At 37.0% G+C, this 24374-nt stretch overlaps 1 protein-coding gene across 4 annotated transcripts in view; it reads right to left on the bottom strand.

The window, feature by feature from the left end:
* The window catches only part of YAP1 (Yes1 associated transcriptional regulator), a gene marked incomplete at its 5' end in the record, with an annotated part of 114514 nt that overhangs the window by 60709 nt on the left and 29431 nt on the right, over positions 1-24374 (bottom strand). For all 4 annotated transcript variants that reach the window (XM_081098749.1, XM_081098750.1, XM_081098751.1 and 1 more), the window contains one exon: positions 627-742. In XM_081098749.1, coding sequence (XP_080954875.1) covers positions 627-742 — 116 coding nt within the window. The remainder of the gene's footprint in view (positions 1-626; positions 743-24374) is intronic.

The following is a 24374-nucleotide window of genomic DNA, read 5'->3' as shown; positions in this document are numbered from 1 at the left end:
TAATATCTTCCTCTCTATAAGACGGGGCAATGTCATTCCTCATTATGTAGATGAGAAAAACAGCAGATTTAAGTAACTTGCCAAATAAGAGGCAAAAAAATATAAATTTACACTCAGATTTATCTCCTATGAAAAAGATGGAAACATGCTCAATAACATATACTAGACCTAAGAAAAATGCCTTGGGGTTTAAAAGTTACTATCTTCCAGTTAATCTCAAGACAGAACAAATATCTGCTTTAAAAGGTAGGGGGTTAGGAACACCAAAACTTGGTTTCCAATCCAAACCACAAAAGGAAGGGGGAAACCTTCAACTTTAAGACCACAGACACAAGCATATCAAAGTTAACCAAACTAGGAATTTGAGATACTCACTTCAGAATTAAAACTTTAAAATCTGTTGTCTTTTAGACATCAGCCACTTTATGTATTAATGACTAAACAATGCTTTGGCATATACACAGTATGTTACTTTGAAATAAGTAAGTCTCCCCTGTGAAACTGGATAGAAAATAACCATCACCCAGGATCCAGTTTTCTTAGAAGAATAATTACTGTTTTCCACAGAAAGTTTTACCAATGCACAAGCATTATTCAGTGTGGTCTAATTATAGCGTCTAACTCACCTGAGGCCGAGTTCATCATATTCTGCTGCACTGGTGGACTGGTGGGGGCTGTAACATTGATCTGGGTGAGCATAGCCTTCCTGGGATCCTGCCATGTTGTTGTCTGATCGATGTGACTGAGATAAAAAAAAACAAAAAAACAGTGCATTAGATAACAAATACCAGGTCCTAAGAAGAACAATCCCACTTATCAAAATAGGGTACATTATATGGGCTAAAAGGCAAAGATGTCTAAACTACCTCTGCAAAAGCATATAGTCATGACATCTCATTGCTCCTACCCTTTCCGCTGCAACCTTTCTCTATCCTTATATTTTTTTATCCTTATATCACTCAACTTTCACTTCTTAGATCTTACAAGTGCAGGATTTGAAAAATCTATACCTGAAACTTTAAGTGAAGGGAAACCATTTTCACTTAGTAGACAATTATTACTCACTTCTAATTTAAACATAAAATGTGATTTACAAAGTAATCTGTAACAGTGGTCATATGACTAAAACCCAAAATTTTCAAGGGACTCATCCACATTTTTTCTCCTAAACTAAGAATGCCAATTAATTTTAGACCTAAAACCTTTTAGGTAAAACACAAAGATATTGTCTTATTGTAATATATATATATACCAAAGCCAAAATTAAATTAAAACGTCATATACGTAAGTTTTTATTGTTTCCTGTGACTGTTTTTTTGCTTAAACAAAACATATCAACATTTTCTACGTGCATTTAACTTACTGCAAAATATCTTAGACATATGCATATAGATTTCTTCACCTATAACACTGGGATGAAACCAGCTAAAGATTCCATGAAATATAATACTACAAGGCATTTGGCACAGTATCTGGTAAATGAGCATTCAATAAATAATAGTCTCCTTCTTCTAGCAAATGTTTCAGTGAAACAACTAAAAATACTATACACATGAAACTACTGTTATCCTGAAGAAAAAAAAAAAGCCAGAGAAGTACTCAAAGAGTTATGCCAGGTTCTCTTCTGTGTAATTTATAAAAGCAAAAACTTGAAAGCCAGCTAACATCTAATGATAGGGATTGGTTAAATAAATATTGTTTAATATAATGGATTATAATGCAGGTATTGAAAATATTTTAGAAGAATATTTAATAACATGGAAACTATTCATACAGCTTTTTAAAGTAGGCTGTAAAACAGTATGTACAGTATGAGGCTTACTGTTTAAATGTATGTATGCAGTGAAAACATATGGGAAGGATAGTCATCAAAATGTAACTTTATTTCTAGATGGCAAAATTACAGAACTCTGCTTTGCTAGATTTTCCTATTACTAAACAACCAGGAACTCATAGTATTTTTGAAACTGGTCAGGGGGGGAATGGCTAGAAATAAGACATTTTTAAAAAGTAACGCTCCCAAATTATTTTTTGTATGGCTGTTTAAATTTCAAATCTGGGTTCTCTCTTCTTGAATAATCCCATGATAAATTCCCATGTAAATGGTTAGGAAATGACACCCTGTCATTTACTTTCCTGACATGGAATTAGGATGCTATCTTCATCAATAACATTATCAAAGCACAATAAAAAAGGATCAAGTTTATGATCTGCTGAAGATTTTTGAGCTGGGTTTCTCAAAAAACTAACCAGTTGTAGAAAACATATTAATCTATTTATAACTAGATAGAGTTCCATCCGAGTTAGGAAGACCCCTTCTGAATCACACGCATCTTCCTCAATATTGGAGCCAACCCATAAAGATGTTCTTAAGGCTTCTTTCTCCTTTAAATAAATTAGTGTTTTTAATATAATGCATAGTATACGGTGAATGTATAGTTTTACTGCTCTCAAAAGATCAGTCATTTTGCTGAAATGATCTAAGTACAAATGGGAAAATTCCTCCTCCTGAAAAAGCTATTGAACCTCACTTAAGAGTTTCCTAGAGCTGTAGTACTATGTTATCTCAGCCAATGTTCCACTTATTTTGAAAAATCACAACTCTCTATGGAATAAAGATGCCATTATCTAAACTGTCCATCTACAAAAGCATTGTGACTATTTAGATTCTAAGAAAATGTGAAATAAAATTAACTTTAGTATTTTTGTCTTTACTTAATCTATGAAATTAAATTATGAAAAATACTATTTTATCCTAATGTAAGTTAATTTGCAACAGCATACCCCAAAATACCCAGCTTTCCATTTTACCACAAGAACAAGAATCTTTATAAAAACATTTCATGCCACAAAAAAGCATTTTTGCTAAGACCAAATAAACAGTTTGCCAGGCTTGCTCTTCCCCAGATATCTACATGGAACCTTCCTTTACCTCCTTCTGGTCTTTACTCAAAAGTCATGTTCTTAGAGGGCTTTCCCTGGTCATGTTATCTAAAACCCATCCTATCTGAAGTTCCAAGAATATAGGGACTTTTATTCATATTATTAGCTACTGAATCTTCAACAATTATAGGAGTGCTTGACGTATTTGTCAATGAATTAATGAATTTTTTTGCCCTAAGAACATCAAACTTTCTCGTTAAGTCACTGAAGCTCTACTCACCTTTAAAAAAATAAATAAATAAAATGAAATTATAGGTAAGGATTATAGATCCACTAGAATTAGCAATAAGGAGATTATTGGTGACTCTGGCAAGAGAGTGTCAGTGGCATAACGAGGGTATAGTGAATACGAGGTGAGGAAGCAGACAACTTAAGTGTATGGGGAAGGAAGCAAAAATGCAACTGGATGAATATGAGTTTTTGCTTTTTCAAGAGGAAGAGACACACACGTTTAAATGTAAATAGAAACAGAATAGCTGAACATGTGCTAAGGGATCACTGAGGAGATACAGTCCTACATCCACCGGTGGGAAGAAACATAATGTAGACATTGCTTCCATTGTAAAAGGAAGTGAGAAAAGATAGGACAGAAGCAAATACTTTCACTGGCTAGTGAAAACTGAGTGATTTCTGATGTAATTCCTACTCTCTTAACAAGGAGTGTAACATTAAGATGATTATCGAGGCTGGCATTAGTGGTATCCCTCTTATGCACACAGAAAATTGGGGAATTTGCACAAGGACATATATACATCCAGTTCAAAAAAGAACTGCATCTGGTACCCAAGAATTCTAAAAACAATTTCTGTATAAGACATATCTGAAAAGCATGGTACTAAAACATATAAATTCTTTGTAATATACATTGGATAACAAATATATTTCATAAACACTAAAAAGGGCACGGCCAGCATGGCTCAGTGGTTGAGTGCTGACCTATGAACAAAGAGGTCATGGTTCAATTCCCGGGCAGGACACATGCTGGGGTTTCAAGCTCAATCCTTAGTAGGGGGCGTGCAGGAGGCAGCCAATCGATGATTCTCTCTCATAACTGATGTTTCTGTCCCTCTCCCTCTCCCTTTGTCTCTGAAATCAATAAAAAATATTTTTTTAAAAAATACTAAGAGGGACTAGAGTAAAAAGGCAATGGTATTGAACATTTAATAAAAGATAAAGAATATTACAAAATACTTTTGCAAATCAAGTATTATCAACACTATAAAATCAACAACTATATAAGCTTAGATGAACCTCTGATTCTTTTAAAACATCTGCTACATTTCTTGACACTCCTGTTCTTCCTCAGGTAATCTTTTCCCTAACTGTCCCACAAAACACCTAATTTCTACCTAATCTTTTAAAACCCAGACCTCTGCTTTTTAGAAGCCTCCTCTGTGGAATAGTAAGAAAAATAAGGAAGACATGGATTCAAATCCCAGTTCTGCCCATGATAATCTGGGTTGTACAGGCAGGTCATTTTATCAGTCTGCTTTATCTTTAGTAAAATTTGACTGATTTATTTACTTCCTTCCCAGATTTGTGAGGACTAAATTCAGTAACATTTATAAAAGCAACTAGTACTATGGTTCCTGATACACACAAAATGCCCTCAAATATTTTTCCTGACGTCTTTCCTGTGCCAAGACCAATATTTAAAATAGGAAACACACAAATAAAAAATGAAATGAAATAAAATAAAATAGGAAACACTACCTGGTGAATGGCTGGGCCAAGTCAAGAAAATGTGTAAGAACGAGATTTGAGTTCAGCTTTCACCTTATAGGTGATAAAGAGATACAGTAGGTAGATACTACAGGTGGAAACGGAGATAAAAAAATGTTCCTTCTGAACCATTAGATCAACTTTCACAGAACTATCAGCTGAGGGTAAGAATAAACTAGAAGAGGAATCATGTAAGTATAGAGATACTGGCTCTTAGGGAAAGCACAGCAAAAGAATTTAGGAATAAAAGAATAATCTTATTCCTATAACCAAATTCTTAAAATATTCATTATTGAAAATCTCTTCATACAATATTTTTTAAATTAAGACAATCAACTCTGTCAATTTAAACCAAGGCAAAGAAAGAGCAGTATTTCTTATGTACCAGCCAAGGTCCATCCCAACAAATTCTAACATGCTCTTCAAATTCTTGGCTATGTTGTATTACTAAATACTGAATTCATTACCCTTATTTAAGGAAAACTAATGAACATAATGGGAAATGGGTTTTACAATGATAGAAAAATATTGATGACTTTCTTGTATCTATCCTCAACATTTAAGATTAACTTTAAGCTGCTCATTAGTGAAAGCATTAGAAAACTAAGTTAATGTCACTTAGTAAAATAATTTTAATGATTAACATTCTCACCGATACTGTGATAAAGTTTAGAAACCTCAAGGACTAAATAACTACCAATTCCCTTATACCTTGTTCCTCAAGAGTGTGGGCCTCTAGCACATTAACTCCTGGGAGGGAGTTGGTTAGAATGCAAAAACCTCGGGTTTCCAACCCAACCCACTGACAGAGAATCTGCAGCTTAACAAGCTCTACAGAGATGTGTATGCACGTTCAGGTTTGAGAAGCCGTGCCTACTACTGTGAGACTTGACCACCAACACTGAGTTTTAAGGATGACTAATGCCTAGAGGGTAAATATTTTGTTTACATCTCAGACTTCAAGAAAGCAAAACCAACCTGCAGTAAAAATTCAAAGTTTAATCTGCATCATTACTGCAGAAGGGTACACTGAAATCCACCAGCTACCGATGTACCACAGTAAGTACCGCTTACATCGCAATGACACAGCTTCTCACTCCTTGTTACATCACTGGTGACAGTTTACTCCTTTATGCTTACTTTTAATTAAAAAAACAAAACAAAGAGCACTGCAGTCTTTCAAAATTGATTTGATATTGTACTAACTCATGGCACACATAAATTAATTAGTAAAATTCTGTGGCACACCACAAAATATATTTTTTGCCAATCTGGAAAAAAAAGGGATAATTTTGATTAATTCCCACCGAAGGCTATTGTTACATTGGCTGCTGTCATTTGTTTATTTGACAATTTAAGAACTCAGTGTCCCTGACTAAATAGTCAGGTAGGGAATGTTTTAAAAATACTAGCGGCACACTGGTTGAAAATCGCTGATTTAAGATCAATGGTTATCAATTTAGAAACCGGGGGGGGGGGGGGGGGATGCATTTATGGTGATTACAGTCCTACAAACATTTAATAAGGAGACAGTACTGAATGCTAGACTTCTGTCAATGCAGTACATGATCTTCCACAACTCTGGAATGTCTTGCCAGATATCCATGTAGAAAAAAAAGCCATATTTACACACGTGTTTTGCACAATTTTAATTATTTAAAATTGTTTTCTGGAAGGCAATCAATTATACTTAGTTTTGTTTGGAAATCTGTTAATAATATTTTCTTTTTTGATAATCACATCAATTTTAGTTACCAACTCAACACACTTGGTCTTTATTTAAAACTGTTATGCTAAAAAAAAAAAAAAACTGTCATGTTCATGGCAATTATAGGTATAGATGCAGGCAAGTGACTATTATAGCTTATCATATAGTCACGCCCAAGCATTTATATATTAATGTACATATTATTTTACCACAAATTATTTCTCCTCCACATTACACTGACTGATACAATGATTGTTAAAATTATGTATGTAGTTACATTATATATGGATTTCATTTTGGAATGAACACTTTCCAAAATGTTTCTTACTAAAAGGGGCCGATGGGACTGACAAGGTTAAAAACCATTGCAATAAGTAACCATAAACTACGAATAGAGAAGGTTTTTTATAGTACAGATCTAATGTCTTCCATCAGAACACGAGGTTAAAGATCTCACGCTCTCCCTTCTTATCCTTTCTATATTTAATACAAGAACACAGTGCTTTATTAGTAAATGCTCAATAACCATTTGATAAATCAAAAGCTTATACTACTGGATTATCACAAGTTGTTATAAACTTAAGCCTTACCATATATATTATATATATAGTTTATACCCCTTTTGAAAATGTTCTTCTTCTAAACTGTAAAGTCTACGTCTCACAAAAACCCAGCAGTGTGGTCTTAAATTGTTTGTACCTGTGCACAGCTACCTAACAACTAGTGCTTTCCAACTCTGCCAAGATTTTGTTGATGTCAGAATGCACAAATTAGCTGTTGGCAAGGATGTGGAGAAAGGGGAACCCTTGTACTGCTGGTGGGAATGCAGCCACTGTGGAAAATATGGAGTTTCCTCAAAAAATAAAAATGGAACTCCCATTTGACCCAGTGTTCCCACTTCTAGGAATATAGCCTAAGAAATAAGAAACACCAGTTAGAAAGAATATATACGCCCCTATGTTCACAGCAGCACAATTTACAATAGCTAAGATTTGGAAACAGCCCAAGTGCCCATCAGCAGATGAGTGGATAAAAAAGCTGTTGTACATTTATGCAATGGAATACTATGCAGCTATAAAAAAAGAACTCTTACCATTGGCAATAGCATGGGTGGACCTGGAGAGTATTATGCTAAGCAAAATAAAGCCAGTCAGGGAAAGACAAGTATCACATGATCTCACTCATATGTGGAATCTAATGAACAAAATAAACTGATGAACAAAATAGATCCAGAGACATGGAACAGACTGTGGGATTTCAGAGGAAAGGCTAGGTAGGGCAGGTGGGTGGGAAGAGAGCAACCAAAGAACATGTATGCACATATGCATAACCCATGGACACAGACAACAGGGTGGTGAAGGCGTGGGGTAGGGGGCGGGGGCGGGCTAGAAGGGGTAAATGGGGGGAAAAGAGGGACATATGTAATACTTTCAACAATAAAGATTCTCTTTTTAAAAAGAATTTAACAATATAATCTAATAACTATATAAACAGAAACTTTAAAAAAAATACATCTGACAAGTGTTTAACACACATTTTAGACTTTCTTCATTCTGCTGCGGTAAGAAAAAAACAAAAACAAAACAAATATTTTGGCAAGAGTGACCTGCTTAAACTATGATAAAATGTATCACTGTGAACTCATCTTTTCTAATATAACTATTAAGGAACTCGTTAGAAATTCCTAATTTCCTCTAATAAAGGTGAACAAAGATGACTGCTTTTAAGCTAAAGACATCTTGGCAACCAAATCACCACCATGCCCAAAGAAAGTTAGAAAATGTGTACGTAAGTATATGTAAGATCACTAAAGCTAACTAAAGGATTGCTTTATTTTAAAAAGTTGTCTTCACACATCTATTTTGTATTATTCCTGGTTTTCCAGTTATTAAGCTTAAAACTGGAAAACCAGGAATAATACAAAATAGATGTGTGGAACATTTTAATTTAAAAACTTCTGTTACTGCTGTCAGGCCCTCAAAATATTATGATGGCAGGGCTTGTTCTAAAATTTAGAAGAGTGGGCAGTCAGCCCAGATTTATTGCTTACTTATCAAGCCCATGTTTGTTGTGCAAGTGTTATTTATAGAGTCACATGCTAGAGGCTGTACCCTGGGGCTAGCTGAACCTACACGCCTAATTGACTCTAGGAACAATGATACATTGTTCAATCTAATCCTTCTATGAGCTGCAGTTCCTAAGCCACAACCATATGCTTTTTATGTTTGTATATGTCTACGCTGGACTATTTTTAGAACCCTCAAAAGTTTCACATACTATAATTTCTTGATAAGGATGAGAACACTCACAAATGTTGCCTCTATGAAAACAGTTTTAATATTACTAGAAATCAAAATCTTAAATTGAAATTTAAATAATTGGGCTATCACTCAAAGCTATTAAAACATGGGTCAAAATTATGAACCAAGTATGGGCAGAAACATATAAAAGCAAACGTTGACAACTGACTATACTCTACAAATGGTACACCCCACTGCAATTTGACCCTACACCACTCTTAGGTTGAATAAAATTCACATTTGCCTACAAGTATGAAAGCAATTTAAAGACAATTACACCATGTTGCCAAATAAGAGTGACATGCTCATACTAAAAATCTCCCCTTGGAAATGGTTATTCCCTAGGAAATAAAATCTGTGTGTGGTGGGGAGTGGGGGGTGGGGGATGAAGATAAGGAACAAATGTGTTCAGTACCAACTCTGACCTCATATGCCATGACATGATTTAGGCCTGAGGCCCTCATCCAAGCACAAAGACGGGAGACAGGTTTAGGCAGCCTCACAAAGCTATAATCAACTTTCTGTGTCTCATCAGACACCAGCAGCTTCCAAATAAGGATCTGTTGAGTGTGTTGGCTCAAGTGTCTACTGTGAGGAAATCACATTTAGTTCAAAACCTGGAACCATATTCATTGCATATTTATGGCTACATTCAAGTTTTCAACTGTGATCAATGCAACAAGGCTTCAGTCACCCAAAATATTAATATAGGACAAGTCTAACACCTGGGAAACAGTTCCCAAATGGTAAATCGCCAGGAAGGCATTGAGAAAATCCATAATAAACACTTTGAAGCAAAGTAGGCAAATGGCCCTAGTAGAACAAAACACACATGGAACTTTTAACATAAACTGTCAGCATCCTCTATCCCTGCCATTTTGATTAAATTGATACTTAAAGAATCTTATATACTTTCTCTTTAATTATCACTTTAAACAATGGTTTGATAACACTGTAGAATGTCTTCAATCATCTAAACATATTCATATTGAAATTAGAAAAATAACTTGAGGTAAGACCTCAAAATCTATAACAGTTAACTTCTATATATTCTATACTGCATTTTCAGAATAATGTGGCAAAACGGGTGTAGGGTTCTTTCATCATAGCCAAGTAGTCATCTACCTTTCTTTCATCCATTAAAAGTTATTTTTGAATGGTCATGCCATGCTGGTAATTTTTTTTTTAAAGAAAAATGAATACTACGTACTCATCCAAAACAGACTTACCTTATTAGGTAGGGCAGGCTTACATAGAATACTCTCAGTAGTCTATCAAAATTAATTTCTAACATACAGATTAAATGTCTCCCTCCCTCTGTCTCCTCTGGACTTAACATTCATTAAGAAAGATGTATGTACACCTGAAACTTACATGCCAATTTTATCTCAATTTTTTTTTTTAAAAAAAGTCATTTTGCAGATCCTCCAGTTCACTAGAATCAGAGCAGTTGTTCAGGCTGAAAACTAGGATTTAAAGTGCTTCTTGTAAGTTATAACTGAAATGTGATCCTGTCAGTGAAAATACAGTTTTCTTCTTTGAATCTTTCAAGTTAAATAACTATGAAATTCAATTATACTATGACATATATTAACACCTTTTTGAATGAGTTTTTTATGGATATGGATAGAAAATGTGACAAATGGTCATAGTCATGGTCATTAAAAGGAACTTAATAAAAGGTTAGAGCCTCAATGTTACAGGAGATATTCCCCCCAAGGAGTGGTTTCATAAGTCTCTAGTTCTGAGGGTTTGTTTGTTTTATTTTAAAGGAATTCTTAAGTATGAAGAGGACATTCCTCTACTCTGATTAAAATGCCAATATCCACCAGCTCACTGAGAACAAATCCAAGCTCTAGGAATCTAAAACGTTAATGAAAAGGCAGGCTGTTCACTAGATTGGGAGTTTCCCTGAAAGTTTCTATGAAATTCTATTTTGATAAATAAAATTATTAATAACTGAAAAAGGTTCCCCACAGCAGAAACTTAATTTCATTATCTATGGAACTAATTTTGTTAATCTTCTAATTCACATATAATGTACATATAGAAAATAACGGATTCTTTAACGTAGTATTGGATTTTAAGATGAGAAAGCTGAAATACCTAAACTATAAAATAAAGATTATTTCTTTGTATCTTAAAAAAGCAATTCCACATAACAATTTTCATAAAATATTATGTCCACTACAATGTTGGTGGGAAGGAGCAGTGACTGAATGGCAATAATGTCTGCCTATTATGAATCACTCGTGTCTGTGAAATGGTGGAAAGCTTTTGTCACTATTGCTCAAGACCTGACATAATGGAGCTGCTGGACAAAGACAAATTAGTAAAATGGCTTCAGGGATATACCAGACTAGGCTTAACTGGAATGCCTCAGTCTGTAAAGGTAAAGTCCAAGTGGAGATGTGGAAGGAAGATTCTGAAGTTCTCAAAACATGAAAATCACTTCACACCCGAAGGAAAATTTTGGCTATCAATCAGTATTTCATGTCTCCATGCCCTTGGTTTCATAGTATCCTGGCTTCAATTCCTTTTCCCCTCTCTCCTGTCAAAAGCCTTTGAGGCCAGCCAGCTCAAATGTCTGTTCCTAGGAAGAGTTCCTGAGCTCCCCCCGCCCCCACACACCTCCACTCAGCCCCTAAAGATCCAACTGTCCCCTCCTGTTTTCATGAAAATGTCTGCAGAGTTACCACTATACCATGTCTTTAAACCCACACCCCAGACTATAAGTTCACTAAGGCTCAGTACTCTCCAAGCATAGTATACATTCATAATGTTTTAAGGAACAGAGGACATTCATGGAATCTTGTGGATTTATGAAGCTCTATGGAAGTGTGAGGCATTGTGGGGAGGGGGGCAGGAGTACTATATCACCATAACCAATATTAAGGCAGAGAATAAATCTAAGAACCTGAGTTAGTAGTAGGCCAAACTCTGATTCTATCATATGAATCATTTCAGATGCATAAATTAAAATGGAAACACCTGTGTTAAGAGTTTTTATGTGATCGGCCAACTGGCAGCAGGTAGAAGACCCAGTATTAGAAAAGCTCAAGATCTCAGAATTACTTGATCCAACATACTCATGTTACAGATTAGGAAAATGGCAAACTAAAGGAAAACTGACTTTTTCTTCTATAATCAAAGAAGTCCACATAAGCAATATATGATGGATTCTGTGGTTGGGGAAGGTGAGAAAGAATAGTTAAAAAACAGACAACCCCTGCCTCTCAATTCAAGCAATCTCCAAACCATAATAAAGCACTAGAAAACCATCAACATAAGGCCACATAAAAGACCCAAATCTGCACAGCAAAAGAAACAAATGAAAAGACAACTTATAGAAGAGAAAAAATATTTGCAAACTATATATTTAATAAGTTAATGTCCAAAATATAGAGGAAACTCATACAACTCAATAGCAAAAAATCAAATAATCCAATTTTAAAAAATGGGTGAAGGACCTAAACAGGTATTTGTCCCAAGAATATATACAAATGGCTAACAGGTACATGAAGAGTTGCTCAACATCACTAATTATCAAGGAAATGCAAATGAAAATCACCTCACACTTGGTAGTATGGCTAGCATAAAAAAGACAAGGAATAAATACTGCCCAGGATATGGAAAAAAAAGGGAACCCTTGTTTGTTTGGACACTGGTGGGATTGTAAATTAGTGCAGTCACTGAGGAAAACAGTATGGAGGTTCCTCAAGAAATTAAAAATAGAAGACCATATGATCCAGCAATTCCACTTTTGGGTATTCATCCAAAGAAAACAAAAACAATAATTAGAAAAATATATGCATCTCACCCCCATGTTCGTGGCAACATTATTTACAATAGCCAAGATATGGAAACAACCAGTGTCCATCTATGTATAAATGGAAAAAGAAGTTGTGGCATAGATTTCTCCAACTATCCAAAGTGCAGTGTTTCTACAAAATCTTCTGTAAGCTGAAATGGCCCAAAGTGAAGAATATACTACTGTACTAATGTGAGACCTGAACATGTGAAATGTGAACAGTCAGGAAGCAGGGGATAGTCAATAGAATATTATTCACCCATTAAAACAAACAAACAAACAAACAAAAAAACGAGGAAACCCTGCCATTGAGACAACACTGGATGAACCTTGAGGGCATAATGCTAAATGAAATATGCCAGAGCAAAAAAGACAAATACTGTGTGCTCTCACTTATATGAGGAATCTTAAAAAGAAATTAAGAAAAAAAAGCCAACTCCTAGTAAAAGGTCAGTAGAAAAAGATCAGATTTGTGGTAATCAGGGGCAGGGGTAGCGGGAGAAAGCAATTGTATGAATGCGGTCAAAAGGTACAAACTTCCAGTTATAAGATACATGAGTACTAGGAATGTAATGTACAGCATGATGACTATAGTTAACACTGCTGTATGATATATATGAAAGCTGTTGAGAGTAAATTCTAAGAGTTCTCATCACAAGGATATAAAATCTGTATTTAAAATATATAGAAGATGCATTATATTCCCAGATGGGCTGTTAAACTCTACCTTTAATCATCCAAATACAGCACAACTTACTTCTACTTATTGAAGAATACCCTAAAATTATATTCAGATCATTCAGTTATGTTCCAGGCATTACCTGAATCTTTTCAATCAATAACTGGTGGTTAACACAAAAAGAGATTTGCTAAAACCAAAGGGCAAATTTATACAATATAGTACCATGTGTGCACTAGAAATAAAATTGTGGACCATCTGACCAATTGTGTCATTTTAAAGATGAGAATGGACAGTCATTTAAGTAAGTGCAATGGGACTATAACATTTTCTGACTCACAGAGTAGCATGACTTCCTTAGACAACACCCAAACTGATCTCTTAAATCAAGGAGCTTGGTCTAGAGAGGCCAGAATGAAAGGTACCCAGGCAGTGCCTACCTGTCAAACAACTGCTAACATCGAGGTCACTGGTAGAAACAGTATCTACAACTGCTTTTGATGCTAATGACTCAGAGGTTGAAAAACAACTCACAACAAAGCCATTTCATCACCATCTTGCAGCTCTTCTTTAGCCAGGTGCTGGATGTTTACTGAACACTGATTGTGAACCAGATTAAATGAGAATACTTGCCTTATTCAGGACATCAATAAAGATGTACCCTCCAAGTTACTTCACAGATAAATGAAGGAACCTCTTTATTTGGACTCTCAGTGTTTGGTGTTTATTTACTATTATTATATGTAATCCCCTGCCTTAAATTACAGGGAAAATATGTAGAAGTTACACTAAGGTCTCTTCTTTTTAGTCCTGAACACACAGCTGTGTTCATAAGACTCCAGTTAAGTGTGTTGTGAAACACTGCTTATACAGGGTGAATGCTACCCTTGGATCCTGTAAATTCAATTCTCCCTCATTCTGTAGATGACAGAATTGAGACTCATGATGGTCACTCAATCACCTGCCTAAGATCATGACATTTAAGTGGCTGGTAGAGGCAGAATTAGAATTCAGATCTCCTGTCAATCAGTTTCTCTTTCCACAACTCCAACTATCTTCCATACCAACCCCCCCTGCCCAAAACTAACCCCAAGGCAAACAATACTATCTGAGCTACAGTTCATTTAAAACACTTACTGTACATCTACTAAGTACCAAGTGCCGCTGACATCAAAATAAGACATAATCCCTGACCTGGAGAAGTTCCCTTTTAATAGAAAATGTCCACAAAGATAAAATTTTAATAAAAAAATGATATGGGCCCTAGCCAGTTTTGCTCAGTCATAGAGCATTAGCCCGTGGACTCAAGGGTCTCGGGTTCGAGTCCGGTCAAGGGAACGTACCTCAGTTGCATGCTTGATCCCTGGCCCTGGTTGGGCACGTGTGGGAGGCAACCAATCGATGTGACTCTCTCACATTGATGTTCCCTCTTTCTGACTCTCCCCGTTCCATTCTCTCTAAAAATCAATGGGAAAAAATATCTTCAGGCGAGAATTAACAAAACAAAACAAAAAAAGATACGGAGGCTCACAATGTTTATGGAAAAGTTCTTTCTTGGTCCAACCTACGAATATAGAGGACACACAGAAGAGATAACCTCTGACCCTAGTGCTGAAGAATATATAAAATTAGCTAGCTGAAGAGACTGGAAAAGCATTCCACAACATGGGGGAAGCATGGACTAACTAAATCACAGGTGTGATTTTTGTCCAATTAGAGCTGAAGTAGATTTCAATTAAACAAACCCCTTTGGCTGAAAATGATTCATGTGGTTCTATCAATGAAATGTCTCCAAACATTAGCAAATGCCCCAGGAAGAGAAAGAGGACAAACTAATCCTGGTTAAAAAGTACTGCTGTAATCCTAAGAATAAAGATCATGTTCTACTCATCTATGCACCTCTAGCTTTTAAGATTCCTTATATGTGCAATAATGTTACTTTGGCTAAGCTATCTTTCTTAATTGTATTACTAACATATTATCGTTTAATAGATATTAGGCATAATATGTATATGTAAAACAAATATACATTAGTGTTTTGTAATATATAGTTATACATAAATATATATAACAAATAGTAGGCATATATATATGGAAGAATTAAAAATATAAGAATAGATCCAGGAATACATGAATCACCAGAATAAGGGCGGCTACTTGTCTAAAGAGTATACACAACATCTATAATAGTAAGAACCGACATGCTTCAATTTCCATTACTTCAGGAGATTAGAAAACATTAATGATCTTAATACTTACTTATAAAAATGACATGCTACAACTTTAATTCCAAATTTAGAAGTCCCTGTTATCTCTATGTGGCAGAAACACTAATCACCAAAACAAAAATCCCCAAATGCTTCCCCCCACACTTCCTATGCCCCTTCCAGTGAGGAGGGATCTAGTGACTCAATCTTGCCAAACGGCTATGAGAAGTTCTGTTTCATTTTCAGACCAAAGCATAGAACGGTATGAATTTTCCATGTTTCTCTTCCCTTTGTATGATGACAACAAAAGAAATGTTTGGCAGGTCCTCAAAAACTTAAGCATAAAATTACCATATGATCCAGCAATTTCACTTCTAGATATATACCCAAAGGAACCGGATCCAGGGACTCAAACAGATACACAAATATCAACATTCATAGCAGTATTATCCACAATAGCGAAAAGGTGGAAAAAACCCAAGTGTCCATCAACATATGAATAGGTAAATAAAATGTGATATACAAATACAATGGAATATTATTAAGCCATAACAGGAATGAAAGTCTGATATATAAAAGAATATTGTAATACTAGTGCCCCAGTGCATGGATTCAGGCACATTGAAAGGAAATTAATAAGAGGGTGGTCATGGGTGGGACTGGGCGAGACAGGCCAGATGGACATGCCCTGGAGCCAATCTCCCGGGTCCCTACCCCCTCCCCCTGGCTGGGCCGCCTCGGCTCGAAGGGCAAAGGGCATCTGTGAAGTAGCAGGGTCCTTCCGGCAGGTGGGGTCTCTTGGCCTGGCATGTGGGGATCGGGCCAAAACCAGCTCTCTGACATCCCCGGAAGAGTCCCGGATTGTGAGAGGGCAGTCCTCAGGTGATGCACCTGGGAATCAGGCTCCCTCCTCTCTGGTTCCCGGGTGTGTCACCTAAGAACTGACGCTGCCAAGTCACTGCAGCTCAGCAGCTCCTGCTCTGTCTGCCCCTGGTGGTCAGAGGGCATCATATCTACCGGCTGGTCGAACAGACAGTTGCTTAGCCTTTTATATACTTGTATATAGAAGATTCTAATTTTATTAAGTACCTAAAAAGGCAAATTCATAGAGACAGAAAGCAGAATAAAGGTTTCCCCCAGCAGCTGGGGGAAAGGAAAGAATGAAGAGTTACTGTTCCATGTAATAAAGAATTTCTATTTGAGATGACAAATTCTGGAAATGGATATTGGTGATGGTTGTGTAATACTGAGAATGTACTTACTGCCATTAAATTGTACACTTAAAGATGGTTAAATGGTAAATTTCATGGTATGTATGAACCTTATGTATCACAATTTTTAAAAATTTAAGGTAAAAAGTTAATCATACAGACTATTTGATGTTCCTTTTCCTTCACAGCCTATGACCAGACGAAAAACCTTCTAAATGTGTTATTGAACCACATTTTCAATCCTGTCTTCCAAGAACTAACCACCTTGAACTGAAAGTAACCTACAGACCCGGAAATATGAAAAGAAAATCAAGATGACTTAACAAATCCACTTGATACCACTGGCAGATATAGGCCTTGGCAGCTACAAACAAGTATGACAAGCAAATAAGGCAGGAGAAATTCTCTAACTACAAAACTAAAAAGGCGGAACAATGAGATGTATTCTATTTAGGTAAAAGCTTCAGGCTCATTAAACATCCCCAAAGAGGCATACTTTTAACTGACTATGAAAACAGATGTAGGCACAAGTCAAAGCTGTGCAGGGTGAAAGATTGGGTTTATTGTTCTATAACAATCTCACATAATCACAAAAGTCAAGTAAACAGCCCCTAAATGAATCCTAAACCATTAACGGTGGTAAACATGAAAGAGTCTATGTAGATTAAAAATGTTTGATAATTTCATCAAGATAAAAAAAAATAAAAATTTACATTGTGATTACAACTACACAACCACTGTTTTCATAAGGAAATGTTGCACTCCCGCCCCCCCCACCCCCCGCAAAAATCTGCATGTGTAAGAATTTTTCAACTTTTAAGTTTTGTTAACATGCTTAATGTTATGAAATAAAAATATTTTAGGGATTAACACATCTATGAGTCCAGTATACATGGTATTTTTTAATTACTGCAGGCCATGAAAAATTATACAGACATTATGGGCACTACAAAATAAATATAAGACAGAACCCCTACTCTCTTGAGGATGCCATCTAAAGGAAGAAAGAGTTGGATAAACTATTAGATAACCAATTAAATTATTTAACTCAGGCTTAACTTGATAACTAAAGCTATTTGTCATTAGATTTTATATTTCAACAATCTGCCATTAAGTCATCATTTAAAAAATTCTCAAAATACTGGCTGGCGATAGTTCTGCTAGCCAAAGATAAAAAAAATCCTGGGACTTCTTGTTAGACAAAAGACAAGGGACACTAAAATTACACTCCTAATTGCAGTAGAAAGAAGAAGGCACACTGCTTGCAATCTCTTAGAAAATAATAGTAGAGGGTTAAAAAAATGAAATGTAAAGAAAATGAGTGTGTATTCTCAGGTCTGTAAGCTTTAATGGAAAGATTCAAGAGATCTCTCTGGCACTGACGAGCTGGTCCCATGGCTATCTTCTTACTTCATGTGTAACAACTTGCCCTGTTTATTTAGCCTCGAGAAGTTGTATGCACACATGTCCTCCTCAGGACCATCTTGATATTGAAATACACCCCCGCCCCCCAATAATGTATATTCTTTCATTTATGCAATTAGTCAATGAATGTTCCTGAGCACCAACCATGCGTGAAGTCATCATGCATGGTGATAGGGTACAAAGTAAGGGAGACCCACCCCTAATCTGAGTCCCATGTCTCAGTAGAACAAGGGCTAGGATGGAAATAAATTTAGTATTTTAAATCCTTTATAATAAAAGCCTAATATGTTAAGTGTCTGGTCGACCGGTCAGCCATTCAACCAATCAAAGCATAATATTCTAATGATACGCTAAGGCCACTCAACCGCTCACTATGATGTACACTGACCACGAGGGGACAGAAATGCTCCGACTGGTAGGTTAACTTGCTGCTGGGGTCCGGGCAATTGGGACTGAGCAAGATGGGCCAGACATGCCCTGGAGCCCTCGCTTGTCCCTCCCCAGCCCTAATCATACACCAGTCGGGTCCCTCGGCCTGGCCTGTGCCCTCTAGCAATCTGGGACCCCTCAGGGAATGTCGAGAGCTGGTTTTGGCCCGATCCTGCAGGCCAGGCTGAAGGACCCCACTGGTGCACAAATTCGTGCACCGGGCCTCTAGTACTGCAAATAAAAGTAATCATTTTAACTTTCCCAAACAAATTCTTTCCACTTTCCATGATCGTAAAAGTAATATTAAATCATTTACATACCCTTACATACTCAGCAATAACAAGTCTGGTTAATAATTTCACATCTAGTGGAAAATAGTATGGAGCTTCCTAAAAAATTAAAAATGGAGCTCCCATTTGACCCAGTGATTCCACTTCTAGGAATATATCCCAAGAAATCAGAAACACCAATCAGAAAGGATATATGCACTCCTATGTTCATAGCAGCACAATTTACAATAGCTAAGATTCGGAAACAGTGTAAGTGCCCATCGGCAGATGAGTGGATTAGAAGACTGTGGTACATCTACACAATGGAATACTATGCTGAAAATATATAGCCAAATAGTAACAATGTGCAGTGAGATTATGGGTAATTTATTTGTTCTTTTGACATTTCTGTATTTTTTAATACCCCGCCCACATTAAACCTCCATTACTTCTGCAATAAAAAAATATAATTTGTATTTGTTTTAAAAAATGGATTGATATGATCAGGAACTGCAGAAGATGAGTAAAGACATTTAAGATCTTCATGTGCTATCCAGAGAAGAGTATAAGATAGTACTTTAAAATGACTATCAAATAAATACTCTATAATGGTTCTAGTGCTGCATAGACACCCCAAATTTGACACCAACACTGAATAGGTATCATTAATTCTTATGGGGTCCTTAAACTTGGCACATTAATGCCATCCAGAAACCATCAGTGTGTGGCACATAATGAGCAAACATGATTTACTAAACTGAATGAACTACTGCTGAACTAATTGTACGTCTTATTTTTTCAATTCTCTATTGAGAACAATAAACTGAATCCAAACCTACTCTCTTTTTACAGAAATACAGGCTGTCATAAATGTACACTCATCTCCACTTTCAAATCAATGGTCTTCTTAGGCTCCCCAAAGTCCTGAAGCCAGGTATTTACAGACAAATCAGATATTTACTTGCAGTTTTACAGAGCAAAGCTGCAACTAAGAAACAAAGATTCCCTGCATTAAGTATGTTGTTATTTTCATGTTAAGAAATGGGCTAGAGCCGTGGGCAAACTACGGCCCGTTTGAAATGAATAAAACTATTGAAAAAAAAAGACCGTACCCTTTTATGTAATGATGTTTACTTTGAATTTATATTAGTTCACACAAACATTCTATCCATGCTTTTGTTCCTGCCCTCCGGTCCAGTTTAAGAACCCATTGTGGCCCTCGAGTCAAAAAGTTTGCCCACCCCTGGGCTAGACTTTAAAACAGACTAAAATCATTCAAAATTCTTGTTTCCAATACAAACTGTACTCTGTTAATTATTCTAAACAAGAGGCCCGGTGCACGAATTTGTGTACGGGTGGTGTCCCTCGGCCAGGGCGGAGGGACCGCAGGAGGTTGGCTGTGGGAGCACACTGACCACCAGGGGGTAGCTCCTGCATTGAGCATTTGCCCCCTGGTGGTCAGTGCGCGTCATAGCTACCGGCCAGTGGGCCGGTCATTAACGGTTGCGTAGGTTTTTATATACAGGCAGTCCTTGGGTTACATCAGACTCAACGTACATTGTTTCGTGGTTACGTCACTATCTCCATTTAAAAAAAAAAAAAACAAAAAACTTCCATCATTTCGACGTATGTACATATGTGCTTTATGTTTTTTATTTACTTACCACAGAGGCCCAGTGTACAGATTCGTGCCCCGGTGGCCTGCACCCTCTTGTAATCCAGGACCCCTGAGGGATGTAGTAACACTCGAAGCGGCAGGCAGCCAGCCAGGGAGGAGCCTGAGCCCGGGCCAGGTCCTGCGCCGCTCCTGCTCATCCCGGCCCGCCTGCACCTGCCGCTGCTGCCACTCCTCAGTAGCACTGCTGCGGAGATGGGAGAGCCTCACGCCACCACAACTGCGCTCACCAGCCGTGAGCCCGGTCTCTGGTGCCCAACAGTCAGCTGAGCAGCGCTCCCACTGTGGGAGCGCACTGACCACCAGGGGGGCAGCTCCTGCACTGATGTCTGCCCCTGGTGGTCAGTGCACGTCATAGCGACCTGTTGACCAGTCGTTTGGTCATTCAGTCGTTTGATTGCTTAGGCTTTTATATATATAGATAAATCCTCATGGGGTTGTGATGAGGGGCATATGAGAAATACAGCTAAGCACAGAGCATAGTGCCTAGTTAAAGATTCAATTACATTTTAGTAGAGAACAGTAGTTAGGGTCATGGACTTTAACGCCAGACTGACAGAGCTGGAATCTTGGCTCTGCCATCTATTAGCTATATCATCTTGGATGAACTGTGCCTTAGTTTCCTCATCAATAACAGAGTTGTGAGGATTAGAAGAGTTACTCCATATAAAGGACTCGAGCCAGTATCAGCACATAACATTTACCAAATGCTAGTCATTATTATTATTGTTGTTGATATATTTTAGAACAAATAATGCCCTTGAAATTTAACTGAATATAGTAAAAGCCAAGTAAAGTATTTCAATTTCATTCAACAACATCTGAGCAAAAACTATTGGGTGTTGTGCTGGCAGAGGAATTAAAGATATGGCCCCAACAAGGAATGCAAGTTCCAGAAAAGAGGCAAACACAGAACCTCAATTCTGTCTAATAAGTATCAGAACAGAGAGGTACCTTATTTAATCAAATCTAAGGCCCTATGAGTTATAAGAAGTACCCTATTTTCACAGGTTAAAATATGAAAAATACACATATTAAAGAAATGCTATAGGAATAAAAATGAGTGAACATCACAAAAGTTGAGATGGGAAGTTCAAATACTGTGAATGAAAGCTACAGAACAATTTGTGCCAATATCTGAGCTGGAGCTGAGCCTTAAACGGTAAAATAAAAATGGGGAGGTTGGGAAGACCTTCTTGGATAAGTAGCCCAAATAGTGGGCAGGAAGAGGGTGAGGGGAAGAGGTGGTAGATAGAAGCCAGAAAGGAGGTTTGAGTCCTGGCTATTGATCTTCATCTCTAGGCTGATGGTTCCACCGACTTGTACATTACATATATGTGACTTAATTTAACTAACCAAACTAATTCCCTGACAGAAGTGAGTCAACTAACGAAACAGAACTGCACTTGGATTAAGTGACCTACCCAACAACTATCTGGGTCAGGTGATAGGACTTCTCTTCTGTATCTCTCTGGTGGACCACGGCTTCAAAACCACTTTTGTTCTGAAAAGACTCTAAAATATTGAGGTTTAATTACACTGCAAATTTTGAAAAGAATAAAGAACAAGCAAAAGAGTAGGAGAAGTAGAAATAAATATAAAGCAGCTTAAATCTGAGAACAAGAATTCTGAATTCATTAAGTATCAGTAATCCTGTACACAAAATGAAGACCTATGACCTGGCTAGTGTGGCTCAGTTGGTTGGGCATCATCCTGCGGACGGAAAGGTTGCTGGTTCAATTCCTGGTCGGGGCACATGCCCAGGTTGCAGGTTGATCCCTGGTAGGGGGTATGCAGGAGGAAGCTATCGATATTCTGCTTTCACACTGATGTTTCTCTCTCCCTTCCTCTCTCTCTAAAAATCAATTTTAAAAATCCTTTTTAAAAAACGAAGATCTATGAGGCCTGTTATGTTTTAATTTTGAACAAATAGGTTGAAACATATGGCCAACATTTTATAAATATTCCATGCCTCACAGATGAACCTATTTCTTCATGCTTCCTAATAATTTTTCTTAACCTTCAGTTTTCCCCCCTCAGTTCAATATTGATGGTTTCTAGGGCTTAAGTTTTCAAGGATGAAAGACTTTTATTGAAATATGAAATAGATGTATTACATGTTTCTTTTCAAATTGCTTATAGTTAATATAAAAATGTATACTTCTGCCCTAGCTGGTTTGGCTCAGTGGATGGAGTATCAGTCTGCGGACCAAAGGGTCCCAGGTTTGATTCTGGTCAAGGGCACATGCCCAGGGTTGTGGGCTCAATCCCCAGTGGGGGGCGTGCAGGAGGCAGCCAATCAATGATTCTCATCATTGATATTTCTCTCTCTCTTCCTCTCTGAAAACAATAAAAATGTATTTTTAAAAATGTATACTTCTTTTCATGCTTAAAGATAACTTCTATGGGGTGAGAGTAGAGGCAGGTCTTGGGTATCAGTGGAATTTCTGGTACATTAGAATTCCTTCCCAAACTCTCTGAAGAAATTATTCACATCTTGCCTCTTCTCTTCCTACAAAGAAATACTTGCTTGTCCACTCAAAAGACATACAAAACCAACATGTGTATCCGGGATTTAACCAATTATTGGAGAACACCATAAGCACTGAGTCAAACTCCAATCATTAAGCAGAGTACTTCTATTCTTAGGAAACAGCAGGGTTTGGTTCCGCTGGTAACACTCCTGGCCTTTAAATCAAGAGGTCACAGTCTCACATTTCACATAAGAACTCCAGTTTACAACCCTTGCTAACACTCCTACATAACAATTCAAGAGGCATTAAATGATAGTCCCATAAAAAAACAAAAAACAAACAAGTATCCAGTAAAACTTCAAATCTAGAAATGTGGAAATAAACTGGACATACGAACCCTTCTTTTAAACAAAAGACTATGTGCTTAGAAATAGCGGCGGCTGGGGGGGGGGGGGGCGGGGAAGGGGGGGCCGGTGCGGGGGGAGAGGGGGAGGGAGAGTGTGCTCATCCACACCAGTGTATGCGCATGTCCTTTGGCCAAAGGTAGGATAAATGAATTATATTTAATAACTACATTGACATCTGCTCTTAACCACCACCCTGTTCCAAAAAGGCTAGGGCAACATCTGCAATAAAGATTTTATTAAAAGTAAACTCCTGGTCTCTAAATATTTCTATTAAATAATTTAGCTTCATACTAGGGTGGTGGGCTAAAAATATAAAAAACATTTTTGCAGAAATGAGAGGCCATATCAAGTGATTTCATGTAGACAATCCACAAGCACACAACTCAGACAGGGTGGCACCAAGTGATTAACAGCCCTTTACAAAAATAGATAAATAATGTTGCAATACATGAGTTCTCATTTGAAGCACTAGGCTGAATTCTTAAAAGCAGAAGCTTATTCTGTACTTTAAAAATAAGCATCCTAGTAAAATTAATAAGCCTCATTTAAAAATTCATACAACAGGTGTCATAATTTACAGAGGGTCCTAAAACATAAGCTAAATTTCCTTAAATAAAACTTTTTTCCCCTATTTAAAATTACACAATTAAATATTTTACTCCTCTGGACATAATTCAGCCCTAATATCATAATAAAAATTATATAAGTTGCACTAATTTTGTACATAATTGGGAAAAATTATCTGTGTGTGAGCATAAATAGCCTTTTCATAATGCCATGAATTTTCAGTTTTCATTTAAATGGGCATGTGTGGCATTATTTTCAGTGTTCAAACAACTTTAGTTAAAAACCCTGATCACAGGTCCAGAGTCAGAATATACCCAGGTGGTCACCCTCTTCTCACAACGGCTTGCCAATGCTGGAATGCCCTCTCCCACACGCCTGCCAGTCTGCACATTTGCTTAGTCTTCCTTATATGTTTAAGAAGCTCACTTTTTCTTCATCAGGTACTATAAAAGAAATCATTCTTACTGCTTAACATTTACAGAAGTAGAAATTCCAATTAGGACAGTTCCATTTAGGAAAGTAACGAGTGTTGATGTCAATTTGCTAC

This window comes from Myotis nattereri, assembly GCF_964212035.1.
Source record: "Myotis nattereri genome assembly, chromosome: 9".
Taxonomy (NCBI): Eukaryota; Metazoa; Chordata; class Mammalia; order Chiroptera; family Vespertilionidae; genus Myotis; species Myotis nattereri.
Note: the sequence above shows the minus strand (reverse complement) of the source record. Positions and strands in the feature narration are given on the sequence as shown.